The 23,169-nt window shown below is 44.3% G+C and overlaps 14 protein-coding genes and 2 non-coding genes across 16 annotated transcripts; 9 read left to right on the top strand and 7 right to left on the bottom strand.

The window, feature by feature from the left end:
• Window positions 1-1,054: 1,054 nt before the first annotated feature.
• Window positions 1,055-1,924, top strand: L199_000653 (uncharacterized protein; the record flags this gene model as incomplete). Its single annotated transcript, XM_064886417.1, has 4 exons — window positions 1,055-1,190; window positions 1,279-1,491; window positions 1,571-1,633; window positions 1,710-1,924. The coding sequence occupies 4 exons, from the start codon at window positions 1,055-1,057 to the stop codon at window positions 1,922-1,924; spliced, it is 627 nt and encodes a 208-aa protein (XP_064742489.1).
• Window positions 1,925-2,044: 120 nt separating this feature from the next.
• Window positions 2,045-2,806, bottom strand: L199_000652 (uncharacterized protein; the record flags this gene model as incomplete). The annotated part of the gene is made up of 3 exons (XM_064886416.1): window positions 2,045-2,428; window positions 2,472-2,544; window positions 2,652-2,806. The coding sequence occupies 3 exons, from the start codon at window positions 2,804-2,806 to the stop codon at window positions 2,045-2,047; spliced, it is 612 nt and encodes a 203-aa protein (XP_064742488.1).
• Window positions 2,807-3,416: 610 nt separating this feature from the next.
• Window positions 3,417-4,124, bottom strand: L199_000651 (uncharacterized protein; the record flags this gene model as incomplete). Its single annotated transcript, XM_064886415.1, has 2 exons — window positions 3,417-3,924; window positions 4,000-4,124. The coding sequence occupies 2 exons, from the start codon at window positions 4,122-4,124 to the stop codon at window positions 3,417-3,419; spliced, it is 633 nt and encodes a 210-aa protein (XP_064742487.1).
• Window positions 4,125-4,484: 360 nt separating this feature from the next.
• On the top strand, window positions 4,485-5,107 carry L199_000650 (uncharacterized protein; the record flags this gene model as incomplete). Its single annotated transcript, XM_064886414.1, has 2 exons — window positions 4,485-4,582; window positions 4,633-5,107. The coding sequence occupies 2 exons, from the start codon at window positions 4,485-4,487 to the stop codon at window positions 5,105-5,107; spliced, it is 573 nt and encodes a 190-aa protein (XP_064742486.1).
• A 216-nt stretch (window positions 5,108-5,323) lies between these two features.
• L199_000649 (uncharacterized protein) lies at window positions 5,324-5,961 on the top strand (the record flags this gene model as incomplete). Its single annotated transcript, XM_064886413.1, has 2 exons — window positions 5,324-5,454; window positions 5,535-5,961. 2 exons carry the CDS (start codon window positions 5,324-5,326, stop codon window positions 5,959-5,961), a joined length of 558 nt encoding a protein of 185 aa, XP_064742485.1.
• A 62-nt stretch (window positions 5,962-6,023) lies between these two features.
• L199_000648 (uncharacterized protein) lies at window positions 6,024-6,598 on the top strand (the record flags this gene model as incomplete). Its single annotated transcript, XM_064886412.1, has 3 exons — window positions 6,024-6,089; window positions 6,247-6,353; window positions 6,412-6,598. The coding sequence occupies 3 exons, from the start codon at window positions 6,024-6,026 to the stop codon at window positions 6,596-6,598; spliced, it is 360 nt and encodes a 119-aa protein (XP_064742484.1).
• A 99-nt stretch (window positions 6,599-6,697) lies between these two features.
• Window positions 6,698-6,901, top strand: L199_000647 (uncharacterized protein; the record flags this gene model as incomplete). The annotated part of the gene is made up of 1 exon (XM_064886411.1): window positions 6,698-6,901. The coding sequence occupies one exon, from the start codon at window positions 6,698-6,700 to the stop codon at window positions 6,899-6,901; it is 204 nt and encodes a 67-aa protein (XP_064742483.1).
• A 263-nt stretch (window positions 6,902-7,164) lies between these two features.
• On the bottom strand, window positions 7,165-7,282 carry L199_000646. The gene has a single exon (XR_010449941.1). It is a non-coding gene; the product is annotated as a 5S ribosomal RNA (ribosomal RNA).
• A 1,436-nt stretch (window positions 7,283-8,718) lies between these two features.
• L199_000645 (uncharacterized protein) lies at window positions 8,719-10,945 on the top strand (the record flags this gene model as incomplete). The annotated part of the gene is made up of 7 exons (XM_064886410.1): window positions 8,719-8,951; window positions 9,042-9,161; window positions 9,215-9,280; window positions 9,363-10,116; window positions 10,218-10,517; window positions 10,610-10,711; window positions 10,805-10,945. The coding sequence occupies 7 exons, from the start codon at window positions 8,719-8,721 to the stop codon at window positions 10,943-10,945; spliced, it is 1,716 nt and encodes a 571-aa protein (XP_064742482.1).
• Window positions 10,946-11,409: 464 nt separating this feature from the next.
• Window positions 11,410-14,348, bottom strand: L199_000644 (uncharacterized protein; the record flags this gene model as incomplete). Its single annotated transcript, XM_064886409.1, has 7 exons — window positions 11,410-12,363; window positions 12,463-12,693; window positions 12,757-12,852; window positions 12,923-12,961; window positions 13,037-13,309; window positions 13,460-13,707; window positions 13,775-14,348. The coding sequence occupies 7 exons, from the start codon at window positions 14,346-14,348 to the stop codon at window positions 11,410-11,412; spliced, it is 2,415 nt and encodes an 804-aa protein (XP_064742481.1).
• Window positions 14,349-14,795: 447 nt separating this feature from the next.
• Window positions 14,796-15,656, top strand: L199_000643 (guanylate kinase; the record flags this gene model as incomplete). The annotated part of the gene is made up of 3 exons (XM_064886408.1): window positions 14,796-14,834; window positions 14,949-15,172; window positions 15,263-15,656. The coding sequence occupies 3 exons, from the start codon at window positions 14,796-14,798 to the stop codon at window positions 15,654-15,656; spliced, it is 657 nt and encodes a 218-aa protein (XP_064742480.1).
• Window positions 15,657-15,905: 249 nt separating this feature from the next.
• Window positions 15,906-17,801, bottom strand: L199_000642 (uncharacterized protein; the record flags this gene model as incomplete). Its single annotated transcript, XM_064886407.1, has 8 exons — window positions 15,906-15,982; window positions 16,058-16,176; window positions 16,240-16,434; window positions 16,524-16,820; window positions 16,955-17,128; window positions 17,254-17,358; window positions 17,433-17,587; window positions 17,676-17,801. 8 exons carry the CDS (start codon window positions 17,799-17,801, stop codon window positions 15,906-15,908), a joined length of 1,248 nt encoding a protein of 415 aa, XP_064742479.1.
• A 1,364-nt stretch (window positions 17,802-19,165) lies between these two features.
• Window positions 19,166-20,077, top strand: L199_000641 (cell division control protein 42; the record flags this gene model as incomplete). The annotated part of the gene is made up of 4 exons (XM_064886406.1): window positions 19,166-19,212; window positions 19,279-19,349; window positions 19,445-19,839; window positions 20,015-20,077. The coding sequence occupies 4 exons, from the start codon at window positions 19,166-19,168 to the stop codon at window positions 20,075-20,077; spliced, it is 576 nt and encodes a 191-aa protein (XP_064742478.1).
• A 583-nt stretch (window positions 20,078-20,660) lies between these two features.
• L199_000640 (uncharacterized protein) lies at window positions 20,661-22,172 on the bottom strand (the record flags this gene model as incomplete). The annotated part of the gene is made up of 4 exons (XM_064886405.1): window positions 20,661-20,806; window positions 20,875-21,368; window positions 21,450-21,604; window positions 21,750-22,172. 4 exons carry the CDS (start codon window positions 22,170-22,172, stop codon window positions 20,661-20,663), a joined length of 1,218 nt encoding a protein of 405 aa, XP_064742477.1.
• Window positions 22,173-22,334: 162 nt separating this feature from the next.
• Window positions 22,335-22,405, top strand: L199_000639. The gene has a single exon. It is a non-coding gene; the product is annotated as a tRNA-Gly (tRNA).
• A 165-nt stretch (window positions 22,406-22,570) lies between these two features.
• L199_000638 (uncharacterized protein) lies at window positions 22,571-23,061 on the bottom strand (the record flags this gene model as incomplete). Its single annotated transcript, XM_064886404.1, has 3 exons — window positions 22,571-22,707; window positions 22,776-22,856; window positions 22,932-23,061. The coding sequence occupies 3 exons, from the start codon at window positions 23,059-23,061 to the stop codon at window positions 22,571-22,573; spliced, it is 348 nt and encodes a 115-aa protein (XP_064742476.1).
• Between the last annotated feature and the right edge of the window lie 108 nt (window positions 23,062-23,169).

Here is a 23,169-nt window from a genome sequence, read left to right as displayed (position 1 = left end):
CTGCTTAGATCGTGGGGATTACAAAGGTGACCTTATCGTCTGAAAACGGTATATGTGTCTATCTGACCACTGTCGTGTCGTTCATAAGGACTTTGGATGATCTTTCGTCAACATACTCGCATTCAAACGCTTACGACCGGACATGCACCTCATCTTCAGGCACTACGGCGTTGAGTGGCAAAATCATGATAGATGATTCCATGTGGTTCGCACATGTTCTGGAATCAAAGTCAGAGACCACCTCCACCCGAGTAGTACAATGGCATTTATCGGAGTCTTCGTTTCATCGATCAATGCGAGGTGCATATACGTGTATGTTCATCTTGTGACTGTGAGACTGATGTAAAGGGAGAAGGTCCCCTCGTGATTGCAATATACAGACAGGGTGAGACCCGATCGTACATTGCATTTCACGTTTCGGAATAACCAATTATCCAGATTGTGGAATTGTTCTTTCCTCAGGAACAGCGCTACAAAGCATGACGAACTGTTGCATGTCATTTGTTTTGTGTTCTTCATCCTCCGTTGTTGTCAATTTATCCACCTTTTCTCATGGCCTTGGGCGGCCTTCCCCCGGCAGTACAAAGAGATGAAACCTCCTTCTCATTCATCATCCTCTTCGATCGCTCGGACATCGCATTCTCTATCATTACACACACACACACGCACCGCCCACGCATACTGACGCACTGATCCTATAAATTGTTTCATATTGAAAGGATACATTTACCCACAAACACAGCCTACCCCATTTTTCACTCTTCACTTCCATCTCTCAACGGATCAATCATCTCTCATCATGCATATAAAAGTATAGACACGCTCATTCTGACGTACGGCACACTCCTTTCTTCTCATCTCAATATTGATCAACTTACTAATCTCTCACGTCTATCTAACCTAATTCGAAGTCGCAGAGACAGCTTCGTACACTCCTTTGTCCATCACGCACCATACCGTCCCATATCTCAGCTCTCATATACGGATAGAGTCACCTTTCTCCGTCCACTCCGATCCTCTCAGCATCATCACTCATATCTCGAACGTATACACCATGCCCCCCTACTCCAGAATGATTATTCTCCCTCGGACCAGCTACTTCCACCCTCTACGATTAGGTTTAAAAGCTACACTCGTAGCTAATCTTCTCGTTCTAGGTCATGTTCTGCTGACAACCTCAGCTAACGCTCGTAAGTGATCTCATCAATCAAATTGTCCAAATCTATTTCCGCTTGGATTTGACAAGGATTGATACCGAAACCTATCTCTGCCTCGTAGCAATCCCAATCCACCTCATCCCTCTACTGCCTAAAGCATTGTCTACCCTCTCTGCTCTGATCTTCCTCACATTGCTATGGATCACTTTCACGCTCATTGAAAATTGCGATATACACACCAAGACTTGCCCTAAAGAGGCTGAGAAGGGGATGGTATTCGGTAAGACTTGGGTGGAGGGCGGTTGTCAGGTGATCGTGCTGGCCTTTTGGCTCGGTAAGTACATGTCAAACGGTATTTGAGTCAATACAAAAACAAATCGATGGAAAGGCTGATACTAGATTCGGTCTGATAGGGTACTGGAAAGATGCTGAAGTGATTATGGAATCCTTCTCCCATCACCTGTCAGGGGAATTCGGTAAGTTATCTTTTGTCTTTTTTTTTCGATCCGATACCAAGAAGTGCTGATTATTCATTCTTTACTAACCTGTTAGTCCTTCTCCCGCTAACATTCTTTTCCACCATCTTATCACTCATCTTACTCAACCTTCATCTCCTAACTTCTATCATCCTCTACGCCAAGCGCCAGGGATACAACAGCCTTAATAGGGAATTATGGTGTGGTAAGACAGGTTGGTGGGTAGGTAAAGTCCAGCTTGAACAGGTCGTTATACTTGATGTTGAGCAAGGGCTAGGAGAAAAGCGATAGATGATCACATCGTTACGAATAAACACATCCCAGAACCTTTCTGTACTCTTTATGGATTTATCATATCGAATACATCACATACATACATACAATCAACCTTCCTACCTTGTCTTTCGAAGATCAGAGAGGGTTAAATCGATCTGCGATCTTATACCAATCTCTCGTATCTGCATATGACAATTGATCAGGTTCCCCCGCAGCTCTAAGTAGACCAATCAAATATGGTACAGTAGGTTGAATGGCTACCTCTTTTTTGATAAAAGTTAAAGATAGATTGAAACTTTGTGTATGAGTTTGTTTGTTCATTGATCTCAAGGCACTTTTCGCCAAAGTAACATCATCCAATTGACTAGCCAATACAAAACCTTCCCATGGTTTTTGAGGTACCAAATCTGCTATCCTGTTTCGAATACGTTCCTCGACCTTGTACAACCTTGTACAGTCCATATCGGTCGCACAACTCGAGCAAGCGGGAACATTGTTCCAAACTCCCAAGAGTGGGGTCTTTGGCATCCATGAGATAGATCAACGATCGGATATCAGATACTTCAGCTTCAAATAACAGAGGAGAATGGTCGTTGAAGAAATTCTTGTCGCTCAAGATACCTCGAAATACCGTACTACAGTACAAAATCACATTGAACAGAGAACAATAGACGTAATATCGTCAGTACATGATCAATGTCTGGATGAGCATCTTGGTATGCAAAAGATACTTTCCACTTACCTCTCTGATCGCAGCAGATACGAATGTACCTTGGTCTCATGTCCATCGGTACTAAATAGAGTTATGTCCGCGTCGGGATCATCGAAGATCGCGGCGCCAGTTAGGGCTTTTGTAGGCGTCTGGGGATCGGTATGTGTGTTATTGTCAATTGTCATGGTTTGATTCTGAGCCATTCCGATCTACAGTATGACAAATGTGGCAAGGTGCAATCTTCAGAGTATACTTCATGGACTTGAGTGAATATATCAAACAAGGTGTGTTGGGATCATATGAGGACCAGTTAGGTTGTCATTGATCTGTTAAAACCGTGTACGAACGCAAGGCTTACGAATTATAGGCAAGTTACCCAAACGCACACACGAGATTCGTAAAAAGTCTAACTCAGTAGACAGGGTATAACTGATACGATATATGACTTCTTTGCTTAAACATACCTCATACTGTATAAGAGCTGTGATTCATACTGTATAAGAGCTGTGATCATGCTGGAAATCTGTTGATCAACGAGGAAGACCTTAGAAGACATTAAGAGTTTTTCGTGGAATATCTATCCGCATTTGGCGTGATGGGGAGATCTCTCTTCTCTATCTCAGATATGCAAGAAGCAAGTTCCATATTTCATAACATCTCGAAAGACCCTAAGACTTTGAATGGACCAAAAGAGATGGAATAACGGAAATACGGTAGATCTGTATCCATAACAATCAGCTCTCTTCCCTTTTACTGACATGAGACAAGTCCCTCACTCACTCGCTCACCTTGCCCTCAGGTGATAGGTTCAAACGCTCTACCTATAGTGTTCCAATCAACTCCCTGGAAAGTTCCCAGCCCAATTTGGTATCGCATTCTGATTTCGCATTTTTGGTGTAGCTGCACGATCAATCCTAGAAGAAAAGGAAGCGAGGGCCGAGTGGCATCTTTCAGAGAGAGGCTGGTGAGAACAAGTGTTCTATGTTCTTCGTCATTTCCCATTGATTTCAGTGCTTTTCTCGCCAGGCTGACGTCCTCGCACTGTGAGGCCATACAGAAGATCTCCCAAGGTGCTTGATGAGCTAGGGGTTTCAACCGAAAACGCAATCTTTCTAGGACTATCTTGCAATCGTACAACAAGCAGAGGTCGATGACACGCTTGCATTGAGGCCAATTGTTGCTCATATCCGGCTCGCTCTGATGCATTAAATCAAGGAATAATTTCAGATCGCCACTAGGTACTTCGAGGGAGATTGCTGTAGGCTTCAGACCTGGATCAATAAGCATATCTCGCAATACAGAGCTATCGACAAAGAGATCAAAGTGTTTTTCTTCTCCATAAGCATCATCGGATCTTAGCCAACGAGGTATTACTTACGAGTGTGTTTTCAGCAGATACGAGTGTACTTTGAAATGGATTTGATCCGTACTGACAAGAGTGACTTCAGCGCCTTCGTCCGTGCAAGTCATCACAAAACGCGGTGATACAGGTGATGTAGACATGATTACTCAAGAGAGTAGCAAAAGATGGTTGTAAGTCACAATCCAGATCGGAAAAGCGAGTCATAAAATAACGGACGGAAGAATGGGCAGCCAAAGAAAGTGAATTTTAATTCGTTGTAGAAGGACAAGGTTGAAAGTGGAATTCGTACGTCGCCAGCAGGTTGATGATGTACTATCTCTCATATTATATCTATACGTACACTACATGTTGCGTTGCCCGCAGAAGCTACGTAAGGCTCGTTGCGAAATGAAGGACATTGATGTATCATATAGCGAGATGATGATTGAACGCTTTCTTCTCCTTTCTGCCTGCACAATAACCACGAGCCACCCTATAGAAGCAAGCTGCTTAAGTTCAACATGTGTTCCAAAAGTAGATCGGTTAAGGAAGATTTGACGTTGATCAGTAGCGATAATCAGGAATTCAAGGTCCATTCGTATCACTGCAAAGCCCAGAGGTAAGATCTCCTCCTTCTTCAGGTTGTACTGCTTATGATGCTCTGTTCAGTACCGTTCTTCGAGATATGCTTGAATCGCCTGGACTTAACGAATCTGCCATACCTATCGATGCTACAGGATCTGATCTTCGCCTCTTCCTGAACCTGATGACACGATGGGAAGTCCTGAATCCCTCAGACAGTGGCACATGGCTACGACTGCTGGACATCTGCGATAAATACGATTTTTACCTCGTTCGACGAAGACTCAAGCAGCGACTCCGAGGTCATTCGTACAAATCACCTTGGGATGCCTTCTGCATCGCGAGTCATCTAGATGAGCTTGACCTAGCTATAAAGGCGATCAAAAGGTTTGGTAGTCTTAAAGGGGACAGGGATATCGAGCTTGGAAGGATGCCCATCAAGATGGCAAGTCAACCTACCTTACCGTACTTACTTGGGTTATTGCATGGGAAGAACCTAGTAGCTCAGAGCGATGATCCCTCTTGGGCCGCTGTTTCACAAATCTTCCACCCAGCTACGTAGTAATACATATATGATGAAGTATCATAGTCATATTTTGGTACGCAATCCTAGGGATGAACGACGCTTTCACCCCAAATAGTACGATATGGTACATACGTCTGCGAAAGCATCTGAACCTCTTTTGCGTATCTATCCATCCCAACCAGCAAGCATGACCTTGAGAGCATGAACATTCCTGTTCTTGCCTCTCTCATATTGGAGAAGCCTCGTCACACGATGGTCAAGAAGGACAAAAAGCTCTGGAAGTACAAGAAGTATTCTGATAGAACGAAGGATACCCTTCTTGCTAGTTCAGATCATCCGAAGGTCTTATTCTGTGTAGATGGCTACATGCCTCAATCCGTCAGGTAAGCTACGAGCCCCCTCAAAAGCATAAGACTGATGAGAAATTCAGTAACCTCCTAAACACCGTAAATGTTTCCTATAGAGGCTATCAAATCACACCCCTCAATCACGGCGAAGAATCCATTGCTTTCTTTCTCGAGCAACTTTATGATCCCGAGCCGGAGTCACCTAAGACCTGGGTGGTAGCCAAACACGCCTTGAACTTGTGTAGAGAATATAGAAGTGGTATTATCGAAGAGCTAATTAGAGGGCAATTGGACTCGGTGGTCGATCAGGCACCATGGGAGATATTCTGCTTGGCGAGTCGACACGATGACATGCGATTAGCGAAGAAGGCTTTGAGGGCCATGGATAATGACCAACAATTCAGAACCATATCACTGGACAATCTTAGATTGGAAGAAGCGGCCAAGCCATCGTTGTCGTATCTATTGGGTTTACTGAAGGTTATGGATCCCTCTAATCATGATTGGCCTCGGATAGCTCAAGATTTTTGGCCCCTCTTGTGAATCGTGAGGAGGTGTTTGGAAGGTGGTATTAGGGTTGGTCGTGACACACATACGTGTGCGAGATGCGGACGAGTAGATTACGACATGCAAACACGTATATAGCTATACGAACACTTGGGCTGCACAAGGTGAGACCTAGCTGCTCTCATGAGCTTTCCTATATGATGAATCTGGAGATCCCATCAATCTAGTTCTGTCAATTGTTTTCGGCCAGCTTCGGTGTTGGTAAATATCCGTAGCTTGTACTGGCAAAGCAGCAGCCAGCTCAACCCGTCAGCCGGGCAGACTCCAAAATTTGATAGCATATACAATAATCCCAGCGCTTCGATCACCTTAGTCAGTAGCGATGAAGTATACTTCAGAGTCGACCCATACCCCTTGAAGACGGGAAGGTGAGTACGCATTGCCAGTTCAGCATGACATTGATAGACCTGTTTTGATATGATTTAGTACGGTATTCCGAAATATGCTGTCCAACCCCAACTTGAAGCCCTCCCCAATTTCCTTGACCTCCCTTCCGATGAGCTTCGAATACTGCTTAGCTTCCTTGACTTCGGCAAACCCACCGAGCCAACTTCGATCGCGGGCTGGAAAAGGCTCTTGGAAATGGGGGATAAATTCGATTGTCAAGGATTGAAAATGCGTATCCGGGAGCACGCAGAGCTTAAAGCATTCGATACCTTGTCTGGCGAGTCATTTGAGTGATACGAAATTAGCGAAACATTCCCTCAAACTTATGGCCGAAGATGTCAACGCAAGTAATATCCGACTTGAGGATATGCCCATAAGTCTTGCTCAACAAGCCAGTATGCCTTATCTTGGAATGTTCAAAGCCCTCATGCAACAGATGCACTACGCAACGGGATATGTACAACGATTTAAGACGAACAATCCTGTCAGATGGAATGAAGTCGCCGAGGCGTTCTACCCATCGTTCTAGGTTCGTCTAAATTGGTTGGAAAGATCCCTGTTCTATCTTCGTAAAAGATGACAATGTTATGACTACTCTTCTTGCATTGTCCACGAAGGTTTTGTTTGTCAGATAGTCAAGGCTATATAGCACAGGTAGAAAATGATCCAATACAACTACTTGAACGGGTGCGGCGAAGGGAGAGATAGCGTTGTAACAGCTAAATGCAGAAGCCGAACTCGCGAAAAGCATTCTATCTCTTAGCGTTGTGACCCGAACCAGAGAGCAAAAAGAATTACAGCACCCAAGATTCCCAAGCCGTCTCCGACTTTGGTACTGATTGAGCGATATCTAGCTTAACTTTGTAGAGCTAACGAGATACAGTGCTTGATAGGTTCTGTAACTTAGCCGTAGATGAGAACTTCGTTATCTTATACGACTACAATATTTACAGGTAATGAACCGAAGTGCAGGCGCAAGCGAATAATCCTCCTTCAGATACGCACTTTCTTGCTGCTAGGTTTGACTTACGGCCAATCGCCGTACAACCATGCGTAAGCTTTGATTTCCCGCAATTGTTTGTTTATGTACTCTCTTTGCAGATCTTTTTATTGTGTGCACGGGTTTCATGCACTCAGTCATCCACGAACAGACGGGTTTCGGGATCAGTGCAAGTGATCAACATTACTCAACCGGGTTACTCATGACATGAGAACGGCAGGACCCGATGCCGACAAGGGGGTCACTGGAATCTGTAAGGAAGCAGGAGTCGTTGAATTCGCGGGCGCCAAGTCAGGACGCCGGGTTCTCGCTTTCATTACGGCAAACAGACGTCATAAGTCTTGCATGTCCTGCTGTATCAGGTCAAACAGAAATATCCTCGCATGGTACCTAGAGCTGCCAGGGGTAAAGGGAAGGAGTTGCGACAACTGTAATGCTTAACCTTCTTGCAAAAGCGAGGGGATCATCGATCTGATGGGAACGACAGCGAGATCGAGAATTGGCCTAAATCTGCTAGTAAACATGTCTCAAACCAAAAGTTTCATGGTAACGATCCTAGCGATATCGTGGAGGAGGAACTGAACTTGGGTTGCTGATAGGCATGTGCATGAGATGTTTACTATGGCTCTATACATGTGCGCTTCTGGTGCACAAATTGGTATCACAACATATCGTATCAATGCAAAGCATATCATATTCACCGATCCGTGCGTAACCGGTAATAGATCGGCGATCGATCATGAGAGACAAATGTGATTTATTCACGGGAATCGATAATCGCCAACTATGGTTATTTCATTCATTCCACAGTGGTATTCGCATCGTGCCTGCTTTTCTCATCTCATTCACATATGTGTTGATTTGCACTCAGCTGGAACTACGAGAGTTGGAAAACATGGCTTTCACACCGTGTCTGAGGGAAGGGAAGAACAGCCCGAGGGGAAACAGGTCAGCCAAGCCAAGCAACCCAATTGTTCACCATGAGGATCAACCTAGCCTAGACCCCAACTCAACCTGTGTAAGGGTGGAAAGACATCAACGAGATAATTATGTCACACTTTGTACCAATTGACCAACGATAGGTAGTAGGAGATCATTTTGACTGGTACGGTAGATTTTACCTGTAAACAAACCAAACCGTACATAAATCCCGATCTTACCCATCTGTCTATATTTCTAACGAGATATATATATATGTTGAGATTGAAATTTTCATTCCATCCTTGATCAACAATATCTTTCTTTTACCAGATTTTTGGATCAACTTGAATCAGTAAGTTTGGTCGATCCTTTCTTGTTTTGGTGAAGTAGGGACAGCTGACTGATAGTCCATTCTGATCGCAGAGATGGATAAGATCGAAGCCAATAAGACTTTCGGTTCTCAGGGTGTGACGGCTCCTACGGATGTACCACCTCCAACGTATCAGAACACCGTCGCTCAAGAAGAGAAAGGGACCTTGCACCATAGTGAAGTACCAGTCATAGATGGTCGAGGAAGTCTCAACTTCGCCGATATACTCAAAGGTTCAGCGGCGAACCCTCTTAGTACCTTTGAGAAGAAGGCTGCTTTGATCAATGCGTGTGTACACTTTCCTTACCGATCGGTCTATAAGCCGGGGCCCAGAGTGAAAGAAGCGCTTTGCTAATATCTATATTTCGTTTGGTTCAGCGAACTCGATCAGTTCGGTTTCGGTAGATATCAGTTTTGCATCTGGATGTTATGTGGTTTTGGTTATTTCCTTGATCTTGCTTGGGCTCAAGGTGTCGGTCTTGCCGCCTCAGCTATCTAGTAAGTACTCTCACTGGCACAGAGGTTCTACTTGCTGACATTTGCTGTGTTAGCCAAGAGATGGGAGTACCGGAAGGATCACAAGGTGTCATCTTCTCGTGTGCTAATGCTGGTCTTGCGTGAGTATCTCGTATTTCATAGTCCAGCTGTAATCTTGTGGCATAGGAAAATTTTGGCTGAATGTGTATGAAATCTCAATAGCGTCGGTGCTCTCGGGTTTGGTCTCCTGGTAGATGTTATTGGACGAAAATGGGCCTTCAACCTTACCTGTCTAATCACTTCCATCTTCGGTTTACTCCTTGCCGCTCCCAAATACAACTACGCTGCCATTTGCGGTATCTACTTCCTCGCCTCGATCGGTCTGGGAGGAAACATCCCTATCGACGCCACGATCGCTTTAGAGTTTGTACCTCAAAGAAAACGTATGCTCGTGTGTCTCTTATCACTTTGGCAACCAGTCGGAGTAGTTTTCGCATCTGGTATCGCATACGCTACCGCAGCCAAATACAGATGTGCCTCGGGTTTACCATCATGTCACGATGTCGCTTCTGGAGCAGCATGTTGTTCGGTATCTTCAAATATGGGTTGGAGATATAACTCGATCGTCTTGGGCGGTGTAACATTGGTCATCTTCTTTTTACGATTCTTTGTTTTCAGCTTCCACGAATCACCTAAATTCCTTTTGGCCCGAGGTAGAGAAGCGGAAGCTATCGAGGTCTTGCACAAGATTGCCAAATTCAACAAAGCTCCTCCACCCACTTTGACTGTCCAGCATTTCGCAGAGATCGACGCTTCCTCTTCGACTTACACCAATGACTCCATCGCCCAAAATGGTAACATGACAAGTATCGGATCGGTAATCAAGAGGTTCTTTAGAAATTTTAGAGGATTAAAAGGCCTTTTCTTGAATAAATTGCAATTCTTCATCTTCTGTCTTTTGGCTGTCGCTTATATGGTGAGTTGGGTCTTCTCTCCTCATCTTGCATGTCAGACTCGTTCTTTGGGAAGGTACAAAAAAAAAGATGCTCGCTGATATATATGCAATGGTGCATTCAGGGAGACTACTGGTCATTCAACTTGGCAGGATCTTTCCTCCCCCTCATCCTCCTCCGAAACAACGTTTCCAACGGACAAGAAACAGTCACAGACACCTACAGACAATACGTCTACATTTACCTTCCAGGTATTCTCGGTGCTGTTCTCGCCTTGTTCTCCGTTCAACTTCCCATAGTAGGCAGGAAATGGTCTTTGGTCTTTTCAGCTATCTGTCAAGGTCTGGCCATGGCCATGTACACTCAAGTGAAGACTACTGCTGGATATGTCGGTTTGAACGCTTTTGAATATATCATGCAGACTGTGAGTGTCTTTATCGTCTGTTGCTCGGTCCTTTGATTTTGTCCGTGTGTAGTTATTCATGGCTGATCATTCTTTCAACGTCAATCACTTAGTATTTCAACGCTGTACTGTACGCCTCCGCTCCAGAATTATTTGACACGGCCTATCGAGGAAGTGCTTCGGGAATGTTATCCTGTTTGGGTAGACTTGCAGGGGTGAGTCTGAGTTTTTAATCTTCCAGCTTGTCCTTGTTATCTATATCGGAATATTTCGTCTGACCATTGTCCTATTTATGAATGTACGAACAGATCGTCGCTCCCTTCGCTGGTCAGAAATACCTGGCCTCCAATTCATCAGGTATCTTATGGTTGGGAGCAGGTGGTATCTGGTTATCGGCTTTCACTATGATCTTCTTACCTGTAGAAATGAGGAACAGACAAATGTTCTAAGTTGATCCACCCTCGCTTCACTGCTGCATAAAAACATCTTTTATGCGGCGATTCCTTTCTGCCTTTCGGTTGGTGATCTTTTCAAGCTCTTAAAATATATAATTTAGTCGGTCAGTACTCGTATATCAATAAAACACTACATCCAAAGGAATAACTATAGTTAGATATCGCGATATAACAACATACGACTCGTCTGTTCCGCCATTCAGGCATCGGATAGGACGGACAAACCAATCACCACAACACATGTAGCCTGCTTTATATATCTTACATACACGTATATAATCAGCTATGCAATTTCGGATTTCATCAGTCTTCCAGTGTAGGAAGGAACCATGAAAAGAACCAGGTCCTTTTACAGATCCCAATACTGTAACTTCCCCTATCATTGAGATGCTGCAACTTACTGTAGTCAGGAGTCAACCAACATAATCCATTTGTCTATTTTTACTATACAAAGTAGATTACAAATTATCTAAGAAAGCCTTATCACCCAGAACTTCACCTTCCACCGCCTCCTCTCCCTCATCCTCCTCTGCGTTTTTTTCTTCCTGTCCAAGCTCGATCGGAGCATCTTTATCATTTATAAAATCATTCCCATCTACTAAACCCAATGGTGAATGTTCCATCATCAATTGAGATTGAGGTGTTTTGCGTCTTCTCTTAGGAACCGGTGTAGCAGCACCACCAGGTACTTCCGACACAGATCTTTTACCTAATTTTCTTGCCCTCATCGATGATCCGGGTGAAGGCCCAATGGGATTTTCGCCGATACCACTCAATCCACCAAGTGGATTATGCTGAGATGTCGTAAATGCTGAAGTGGAAGGATTCTCGGCAGTTTCGGAACCACTATTAGCTAGACTATTCAACTTGTTCAATGCAATCAACGTAGCGTAATCTCCTCCAGTAGTTGGCGGTGTACCATTTTCATTTTGTAAAGTTGTCGAGTCCAATATTGATTGATCGATTTCAATAGCATCATCAGGGTTCATAATTCTATTATTCATCTCTTCTACTTCTTCAGCATTCATGATTTTCGGGTTAGACTTCTCTTTAGCTTCTTTCAGTTGAGGTTTCAACGACGTATAGATCCCCATCGACATCACTTCAGGTAAACTTGGCAATGAAGAATCTTCATCGGGTATAGGCGGATTGTCATATAATCCTTTTGCCCATTCGGGATTATCCTTTTGGACTTGCTCGTCAACGTGGAATTTGAATAGTACTATCCCCTGTGTGCCGGTGATGGGTAGGCCACTCGCATCTTTAGGCCGGATCGCAGGTAAAGAGGATTTATCCCAGAGTTGAGAAGGTAAGTGGAAAGTGGGATTCGGCTGCTTGGGTCGTCCCTTCTTACGAGCTCGAGCGTTCATGTCCGCTGAGTACACATCAAGAATGATGAGGAGTTGTCGAGCCTATAGGGGTTTAGGTGGTTGTCAGCATCTTCTCTATATATTTCGATGAACGAAGATCTGTGCAGATAATCTGTTCTGCTGACTCGATCATTCACTTACCATGCTGCTTAACCAGAACTGATCAATCACCTCGTGTGCCTCTGCTGCCCGACTACCGCAAGCCAATTTTCGATAAGCATTCCATTCCTCCTCTGTATATTCTCGCTTGGGATCCGGCGAATCTTGAGTGGGAGCGGCGAAATCGATGGTGAGTAGCGTACGGTACAGCGCACGGAGTTTACAGACATTCAGAGGGGAAGAGTCAAATGCCGCAAGCCGACGAGCGAGGAGCTATATAGAAGGGAGATCCCGATTAGCTTCTCTCTAGGAAACAATACGACCAAAGCAGCTTACAGATTGTTGACGTCTATAGGTATTCTGCTTCCTCCTGGAAATCTCATCCCTGTGCACCTCGCCCCTCTCTCGATGTAATTGTTCATCGTATCGTTTCTGGTGTGAACAGTCAACTCATCTCAATAACCTATGACATAAAAATACATGGACAAAGACCGAAACTTACACCCAGTCTTGTCCAATAGATATGAACGGAATTTGTAATCTGCCAATCCATCCTGTCAGTCAGCTGAATGGTTACCATCGAACGGATGGTAGCAGAGGATGACAGCAGACTTACTCTATCAATGTCTATGTCGGGTTCATTACCCAATACGCCACTTTGCCAAGCTTCTATACAATCCTGAACGACCTGATCGATAAACGGTTTGACCGATGGCGAACTCAACTCAGCTTTGAAATCAGGTCGGAACTCGTCCACTCCAGATATTGAATCTTCAGCTTTAGGAGCATCGGAATTTGGAGCTGGAAGTTCTCGTGATCCCTTGGCTTCGAAATTGGCAACTTGATATTCTACGCCGAGACGACGATTGGCTTTTTGGTGGACGAGGTGCTGTATGATCGGTCAGTCAGTGTATGTTACGATGGATACGTGCGAAGAGTCGATTACGACGACAAGGAAAGGAAGGGTAATCAGGAAAATGATACACATCGACAAAGGTCTGATATACCAATATGTGTGAATGGCCGACACCGGACTTACCTCAAGTTTGATACTTCTCTTCTTCCTACCTTCAGCGCCCGGTGAAGCATATCCCGTACCATCCTGCGTAACTTCCTTCATAGAATGTAAACGAGGATCTGCATTTTCTTGTTGATGGTGATTCTGCTTATTGGATGATCTTGATTTTCGTTCTTTCTTACCACTGGCTAAAGTCTCGTAGCGAGATTTTAGAGCATCATATTCTGATCGAAGGACGAAAGGTGATTGTTCTGCAGATATCGAGGTGACTGCAGAGGGTGATTTTATATATCAGGCTGTTGATGTCTATCATATGGAACGAAATCGTATACTTACAAGCTGAAATCAAATTCTGATGATCATCTCCATCTCCCGTATCTACACCGTCATTATGACTATAAGACTTCAACTGTTCACTCAAGTTTTTGATCAAGTCTACATTCCTTTTGTTATTCTCATTCAAGATCTTCAGGTTCTTAGCCAAGTTTTGAATCGCATTGGGACTATTCAACTCGTCTAATATGCTTTGATCATTCTTAATTTGTTGAGATAAGGACTGCAGGCCTTTTTCGATTATAGATACTAATATCTGAGAGATACTCTCGGTATGGGTGTCTTGGATTTGATTTTGATTGTTTACATCTTGTACGACTTCATCCTCATCTTGATCATGCACGTATCTCTCCATCGTATCTTCGTCATCTTGATGTAAGCCGGCATTCGCATTGGCATTCGCCAGCTCCTCTTCACCCTCTACCACTATCACTTGTCCGCCGACCTCGTTACCTGCTGCATGCGGAGGGTCGATGATGGCCGCTCTAAGAGACGCCAACACAGCTTGAGTCGCATCGTCATGTCCCACTTGAGCATGAAGGTGATCATGTTCCAAGTCGAAGGTATGGTCTTCCATCTTGGCTGGGGTGGACCTACCGAGTGGAGGGTGAGGGATGTTGATGGTGTGTTAGGTGTAAGCAGGTAGGTTGATTAGGTGAAGACGGGATGGAAAGGTGACGAGGCTAGGCGTGCAGATGGGAATGGGATGAGATGGCGATCAGAGGAGGGTATGTCGCGACCTTAAAACGGGCAACGTGAATAGGGAATATATGGGCTTTTGTGTCGATGTGGCACTCTCTTCCCATGGGTTTGTTGACGCTTTGACGCGAATCATACACACATTCACTGAAAAAGTTGGAACCTCAAGTCACAGTCAGAGCAGCATTCGAGCATGGATCCATTGTAGGGAAGCTCGGCGACTACTCTATACTTCTTCACCATTCTCCTTCCTACACTCATAAGAACCGCTGCGAGATCAGCTACAACTTACTCTCACAGACCTCTCATCAGATTCATACACCAGATGTCACAAACACCTATAAACCCAGAAGTACTCAACAGGGTAAGTAGCCAAGTCAAGTCTGATCAGGAGACTTCGATTAGTTCAGAGCTCTAGCTGAAGTGACGTTAATGCTGATGCTGTCATTTCCTGCCTTGAATCATTCAACGATCACAGCCATTGGTATGTTGTGGGCCATCCGGTACGGGTAAATCCACTTTACTCAACAAATTATTCTCGGACTACCCAGGTCAATTCGGATTCTCCGTATCGCACACTACCCGAAATCCCAGAGCAGGCGAGGAGAATGGTAGGGAATACCATTTCGTGAGTAGGGAAGAGTTCATGAGGAGGGTTGAAAATGGAGAGTTCCTGGAATGGGCCGAGTTCGGTGGGAACTGGTAAGTTAGCCTTACTACGTACATGTATCACACTTAATCTCTCTTTCAATCCATCCCTTCTCAATAACGGGTCGGTTATTACACTTGCAGCTACGGTACAACCTTCGCTGCCTTGACCGCTCTTCATCCCAAACGATGCATTCTCGATATCGAACTCCAGGGTGTCCTCCAGTTGCGCGCCAAAGCCTCTCAACAGACCCCTCCTCTCAATCCCGTATACCTCTTCTTGGCTCCCCCAACCATCGCAGAACTCAAAAAGCGTTTATCCGGAAGGGGTACTGAGACAGATTCATCAATAAGGAAAAGGTTAGACGCAGCTAAGAAAGAAATTGAGTATGCCCAACAAGGTAAACACGATATTTACATTGTCAATACGGATTTGAAAGTTGCAGGTGACAAGTTGGAAAAGGTAGCAATGGGTTTTGAAGGTTGGGAAGGATGTGGGGATAAATTACCTGATTTCGATGTTAAAGAATTGGAGTAGGGTAGAGGAGCTGTTCTTCGGATGACAGGACGATTATCATTCATTGCCACTGAGATGTCATTATCACTATTACTGAGATTATCCATACAGACATATTCAATTCACATTTTATCCATATCCTACCTCATATATGCATGTTGATATAATCTTCCCAATCTCGGCATATCCAACGGTGTAATATCGTTCTACGACGTACTATAAATGATTACTAATATACAAGGACTAATGATTCAAACGGTCCCATGCGAGCTACACTGGTCCAGGCCATGCAGCAGCCCTACTTCCATTCGGTCCACTCCTCGGCATGCCTCCTATCTCTGGTTCGTCTAATAGCATACAAGGATATCAGCGTGAGTTGCCCAATGCGAATAGTTTTGAATGTCATTTTCCAGCCCACTCACCTACATCCAAGGCGCCTAGTTCTTCGGCATAGGCAGCTTCTTCCTCTTCTTCCTCCTGACGCCTTATCGCATCTTGTTCTTCCTCATCCACCTCTTCGTCTCCTTCTTCATCGTAATATCTATTGATGTCATTCGTCAAACAAGTCACAACCCATATGAGTTACAGCCGACAGATAGCTCACCTATCTTCCCTCTCATTCACTGGATATGGTCCAAATGGATTATCTCCAACTGCGCCACCTCTTCTACGTGATGACTCAGCAGATGAATCCGATACGTTCATATCTTTCATCAACCTTTCCAATTGCGCTTTCTTATCCGCTTCCGTCTTCGCTGCTCTCTCAGATGCTAATCTGTCTAATTCAGGTTTATAGTCGCTACAAAACCATTTCAGAATTTGGTCAGCATATTGCCTGGATAATACAATTATAATTGAGGTAAGTTGGATCGGCGCCGGTTGACTCACCTCTCATATTCTTTTCTTGCCTCCTCAACAGCATCGAAAAACCCTCTCATCCCTTCTCCCGTCATCGCACTGACACCCACCGCCCTTAGATTGTTGTAAAACTCCTCTAAAACCAGACACATGCTGCTCATGAGACTGTTCATATAACTACTTTCCCCATGTTCGTTCCTTCCACTATCGTTCAAAGCAGCTTGGTACGCTTCGAAGTCTTTCATCCAGTCTATCGCAAAGTCGTGCGGCTGGATATCGGTTTTGTTGAATACTATTATGAAAGGGAGTCGGGTTTTGTATAATATCCTGTTTCATCATATGGTCATATATCAGTCAGTGAATCCTTACTCAGCTAGAAAGCGTCCTCCAAAGCCATATATGAAGAGGGGTCTCGAGGAAAGAGAAGAAGGAAGTCCAGAATGGAACCATTTGACACTCACGAACAAGCATACAACATATTACTCATAAATGTAGCTGGAGCTGTTGTCCTCGGTGTATCCACCACATAAGCTACGACAGTAGGTAGAGATGACGCTATAGCGTCGGTGATGATCGCTCCTGAAGCTGACCAGGTGAAGATTTCTATTTGACCTGGAGTATCCACCAGGATATAGCTGATTCAGGACGTTTATTAGTCAGCTCGACTCCGACATCTCGATAAGATTGATTTAACACTTCGAATTGACGTTGATTGGTAGTAGTACCAGGGGAAAATTTGAGTAGATGACGGTCCACTCACTCTACATCCTCAGCTCGTTTCTCCACATATCCCAATACCTGGTCAAACTTGGTCGTGAACAAATTCAAAGCCGTGAGAATTCCACCATTCGGACCTAGGTTATACCTGATTCCCCATCCCATATCAGCTACAACGCCTTGTTGGGTGCCAGCTAAAACCTGAATGGTAGAATAGCTTACTGCTTCATGACCTCCTTGTAATCCACCGTATCTCTAATATCTATATTCGCTGAATAAGGCATATGCGATACAGCAGGATCGAGATTGAGTATATATGGAGGGGTATTGCGTGAATGTAAGTGAGAGTTCAGACGTTGCATAAACGTTGTTTTTCCCTATAGTTCCGACGTATGAGTGATTATGCAGAACAACAGACACAGCAGAGCTCATATCGATGAGGCAGCGACGATGGCTGACACTTACTGATCCTGCCATACCTATACATATTATGACAACTGGCTGCTTCTTATTTCCTCCGGCTTCGGTTTGGGGTGCGGTCGATGATTCAGCCTGCGAAGCTGCTGGTGCTGGTTGAGTGGAATCTGCCATACTGTCTATGGTTTATGTCTATTGCTATGATCTAACGATTCAAAGCAGCGTTCAGACTGGAAAACATTAATCAATCTTCTAACTTTTGTAGCTTTCTGACAAACGCTGTGACCTGTAACCGGGTTGCAGAGCGGAGATTGGCTCTCAACTCCTTCTCCCATGTCGATTGCCACCTGTTGACAAATACCGCATTTCGCCGTTTATCCAGTAGTAACAACAGGTACGTGCCTAAGACTGTGCGACTAACGGGAACAAAAAAGGGGGGTGTGAAGTGGGATTAGACGAGTTTCATATTCCAGGTCCAAGCGTTGTAATTCGTTTCCTAATTAGTCCTTAGTGGATGATCCCTTAATGGGATTAGAAATTGATTGTAATGTTGTAAACCTGATAACTAATTAGCACGCGAGTGGTGGCTGCCTCTCTTGGTAACTAACAACATCAGAGCAATGAATAGGATGGATGGATGGATCAACCTAATCCTATCTACCTGACCTATCTATCTATTGACATCCTTCGCATCGATATTGATATTATACATCTCAGCTCGACTTCGACACCGACCACTTCGTGTAGGTCGACAATCATCTACAGGAAAGTCACGCGCATACGAAGAAGATAGTTTATAGGTCAAACAAATAAAGGTTGAAGGAATTGGACCTTTCGATACTATACAGGTTGGAAGGAAAGAATTTGAATCAACCTTAGAACGTCGATACGTTTGCATCCCATCTACCGTGAGTCGGCATCATCATTCATCGTGAAAGGGCGAATGTATGCACCTTCCCCTGTCTATCTGCTATCAATCGCTCGACATTCGACGATGGGTCCGACCCATCCTGTCCGTTGAACAAGCCACCTTCTTACACCAATCACTCTCGCTCCATTGTCGCCGCTGTGCATCGGATATCCGCGTCTCATCGAGTTTCCCTCTCGCTGAGATCAACTTACTCGTACCCTTCGCGTGTATAAACAAGAAGAGGTCACGATAATCCTTCATCCTTCACCTGTATACAACCCGTTCGTACGCTTTGTGCGGTGCGTAAAGGTAGTGGCGTTTGTTATTGTTTCATCTTCCACAGTGGATGGTGTTCGGAGGATGGGATTAGATGAATTGGTCAAACGAGTCTCATCATATGTCTTGCGATGCTCTGTCTCTCTTGCTTTGCTACTCAGCATGATAGCATCATTATCATCTCTATCATCGTCATTCCTCTATATAACATGTCTCGCGCCATCAATGTGTTCCGGACATTGCTCTGTATGAGAGTCTCTGGGCTGACTCCCACTCTCAATTATTCTGTTGACATAGCTTTTCTTCACTTACCCTCGATCCACTCCTTCCTCAATTAATCAGTAATCTCACCATGCAAACTATCAAATGTGTCGTAGTCGGTGATGGTGCTGTTGGAAAGTGAGTAATTCGAATGTGCTACGAAATCAACATTGCTCACAGTTTTGAATTCAATCCCCAACTCAGAACCTGTCTCTTGATCTCATACACCACCAACAAATTCCCCTCCGAATATGTCCCTACCGTATTCGACAACTGTGAGTATGACATCAGAGCATTATCGTACTGAACCTCCTGTCAATATCATTATTTCTCTGGTTACTTTACTAAGTATGGGCTTGACACATTATAGACGCCGTAACAGTGATGATCGGTGATGATCCATACACATTAGGTCTATTCGATACAGCCGGTCAAGAAGATTACGATCGACTGAGACCTTTATCATACCCTCAAACGGATGTCTTCTTAGTTTGTTTCTCCGTCACCTCGCCTGCATCATTCGAAAACGTCAAAGAGAAATGGTTCCCAGAGGTACATCACCATTGTCCCGGTGTACCCTGTTTGATCGTCGGTACTCAAGTTGATTTAAGGGAAGATTCGAATCATTTAGAAAAGTTGCAAAGACAAAAGCAAAGACCAATCACCACTGAGCAAGGAGAGAGATTGGCAAGGGAATTGGGTGCAGTGAAATATGTGGAATGCTCGGCGCTGACTCAAAGAGGTTTAAAGAATGTTTTCGATGAGGTGAGCTCATGGCGTCTACCTATCTTGCCGTCTCAGAGCGATGTCAATCAACTGTGATCCCATTCTCATACCCTTGCATCACCTATCTCATTATGGCCTCTTGATCCCCAAGTTTTCATCTAGCAATTTGTCACCTTACATACATGACAGTCGCTGATCACGTCTCCTCTCACAGGCAATCGTCGCAGCTTTAGAACCACCCGTCACAAAGAAGAACAAGAAATGTGTGATATTATAAACGATAAACGATTAAACCGAAACGAAGTCGAACCGATCTTATCACCGTATACACCCTTTTCTTTTAGTTTATCATTTGCAACGTAGTCATGATCCCTCTTACTCTGCACTACAATATACCACGTATTCTCGACTTTTCCTCTTTCACAGCCGGATCCGGTCAGAAGAAGAAATGGCGGGACTGTAATTTCCTCTTCTATTCATTTCGCTCACGCGAAGTTGATATGGATTTGCTTTCATCTTGGTTTGATTTGGTCTTCTTCTTCTTCCTCCTTTTACTAGAGATTACCGTGATGACTTTTCCTCTTCTTTCCTGCTTTTTCTTCCCAATATATATACTGAGATGAGATGAGATGTACAAAGTTTCGGATCGACAGCTCAGTCGAAGCAAGGCGGGATGGGATATGCAACCATCGTTGACTCGAGATGAAGACCGAGCGATCATTGTATTGGGAAATGCTGCAAGACTTCAGTTCGTACAGAGATTTCGGCCATGATGATCATGTGAGATGTGCATTCTGGCGATATGATGAAGTTGTACAACAACAAGATGTTAAATATACTACGAAGACCCCTACCTGATTTTACATCTTCGATTTTGATTCTACGTCATCGTATAAATCTTCCAACGACCATTTAGGTCTTACTGGTAGATCGTACGGATCAGAAACGAAACCTTTCTCATTCTGGATTCTCAAGATAGCCGTCCAAGCTATCATCGCTGCGTTGTCTACAAGTTCGATGCTCAGATTAGCACTAAGACATACAATCACTAAGAAATAGAAGATTTCGACCTACCTGTACACAAAGATATAGGAGGATAGTACAACTCCATCATCGTTTTATCTTCCCTTTCTCCTTGTATCTCATATAACATCTCTTGCAATCTCTGTCGAAGATACAAGTTACTCGCTACTCCACCACTAATTACTAATCCCCCCAACCCACCTATCCCACCATGTGATAGACCAACAATGGTCTGTTTCAACTTGAATACCAAATGCCTAACAGCAGCCACCTGAAACACCCGACTGTATTCCTTCTTGTCACTCTCGCTCAGCACTGTATCGGAAGGTATGCGTCTTTGAAGAGAAGATAATATACCTGCAAATGAAAATGCAGCTTTGTCCCTCGTATCGTTCGTCGAAAGAGGTATAGGGAGGGGAGGGAGAGGGGTTTGGTCGTACGGTGGAAGAAAAGGGGAAGAAGCGTATGACTCGAGGATCGCTCCGGGTGATTTGGTTGGGGAAGTGGGAAGTTGGATTAGACGAGCCGCTTTCTCGAACACGTCGCTGTAATTTGCAAACGGATATTACCAATATCAGTATTCATTCCTGGAGTAAGGTAAGATACAGTGATCTGATCAGACTCACCCGATCTTACTATCCAAAGTGTCTAATAGTATCCTAAACTTGTCTTGAGATTCAGCTAAGACTAACTGAGTATGTCCTCCGGAAACAAGTAAGATGAGGAATGGGAATTTAGGTGGGTTAGGTTCAGTCAATAGGGGTGTTAAAGCGTGAGCTTGCTAGGATCATCAATGAACGCAATGATATCAGTATGCAACTTATCCCCGTGCATCCCATTCTACTCCATGACCCGAAGGGCCTGACTGACCCAGTCGTAGACTAATCGGATTGAAGTAGATAAGAAGATAAGATCAACTGACTCACCATATGATGTACACCGACCAACCTCTTCCCCAACCCCGCCGCCAAACCTTTCGCAGCCATCTCCCCAACGGTCAGACACCCCCTCATACCCGGTCCACGAGTATACGCAATAGCATCGATATCACTTATTGACTTTCCAGATTGTCGCAGACATCGCTCAATCGCCAGAGGTATATTCTTATTATGTGACGATTGAGCTACAAGCGGATGTATACCCCCGTACAAGGAATTTTCAGAATGTTGTGAGATAGTTACTAGAGATAGGATTTGACGATTAGAAGAGACGATAGATGCTGAGGAGTCGTCGGCGGATGATTCGATACCCAAAACCAGGAGGGGTTTTGTACTGGTAGAAGGAGAGGAGCGGATGAGTGGTTGGACAGACGAAAATCTGAATGAGATTGGTCGGACAGGTAATCTCATATTATGGGAGCTTCTTTCATGTTGCACACATAAACATATAAAGTGTCGTAGAGAAGAAATGTTGGATCTCGAACGAAAACATCAACTGAACTCAAGAGGAGAATATGGAACCATTTTCAACTTACATATATTAGAAAACAAACATGAAAAAAATCAGCAATCACACCGTTGGTGAAACGGTATCATGCATCGTTGCCATCGATGCGGCAAGGGTTCGACTCCCTTACGGTGTAAGTTTTTTTGTTGATTTTCTTTTTCTTGTTCATTCCATGGTCTTGCAAGTTTCCCAAAGTTTATCATGCATGCATTCAATCGATGCAGGAGAACAGTAAGTATGTTCTACGAGTCGTGCTGTACATACTGTACGAGTAGTGCTATCGTATAGGTCTGAACATCGATCAACTCAAGTCCATATGACCGCTCTCGATACTGTCTACCCTCAAGGACTTTCTTCGGGTCCCCAGGATCACACGGGAGCTAGTGTCCGTCCTAGAATCGGCCCCCTCATCTTGATCTTGAACTTCCCTTTTCTTCTCTACGCAGGTGTGGTATCATCAGACAGTCATTGATGCACTTGCGCTAAAAGAGGTATAAATTACTCACTATTTTCAGACTTGTCACCATGAGCTTCGGGGAAGGTGCCGCTCGCTGTTCCACTTGGACCGTAAAATTCCCAAGCAAGAGCTAGAACAGGACATCAGGTCAATTCTGATTAACTTATGAGTGTTCATTGTATATCATGTAGAATTAATCACTCACGGCCACCGTTGTCTCTACTCAGAGTCACTTCTCCCTCGTTTGACATATAGGTGCCTAAGGTTCCGGAATCGACACGATATTTCTCAGCGACTGCAAGACCGATCGTGTAAGCTTGGCTGTTCTGTGACATCCTGACGATCAATGTGTACGTGGAATATATGGTTGGTGTCTTGTATAAAATGTGACTGTGACAGTATATTATAATGGTAGGGAACAATTTACAGGTAGCTCAAGGCGT

This window comes from Kwoniella botswanensis, chromosome 1 (assembly GCF_036426115.1).
Source record: "Kwoniella botswanensis chromosome 1, complete sequence".
Classification (NCBI taxonomy): Eukaryota; Fungi; Basidiomycota; class Tremellomycetes; order Tremellales; family Cryptococcaceae; genus Kwoniella; species Kwoniella botswanensis.
Note: the sequence above shows the minus strand (reverse complement) of the source record. Positions and strands in the feature narration are given on the sequence as shown.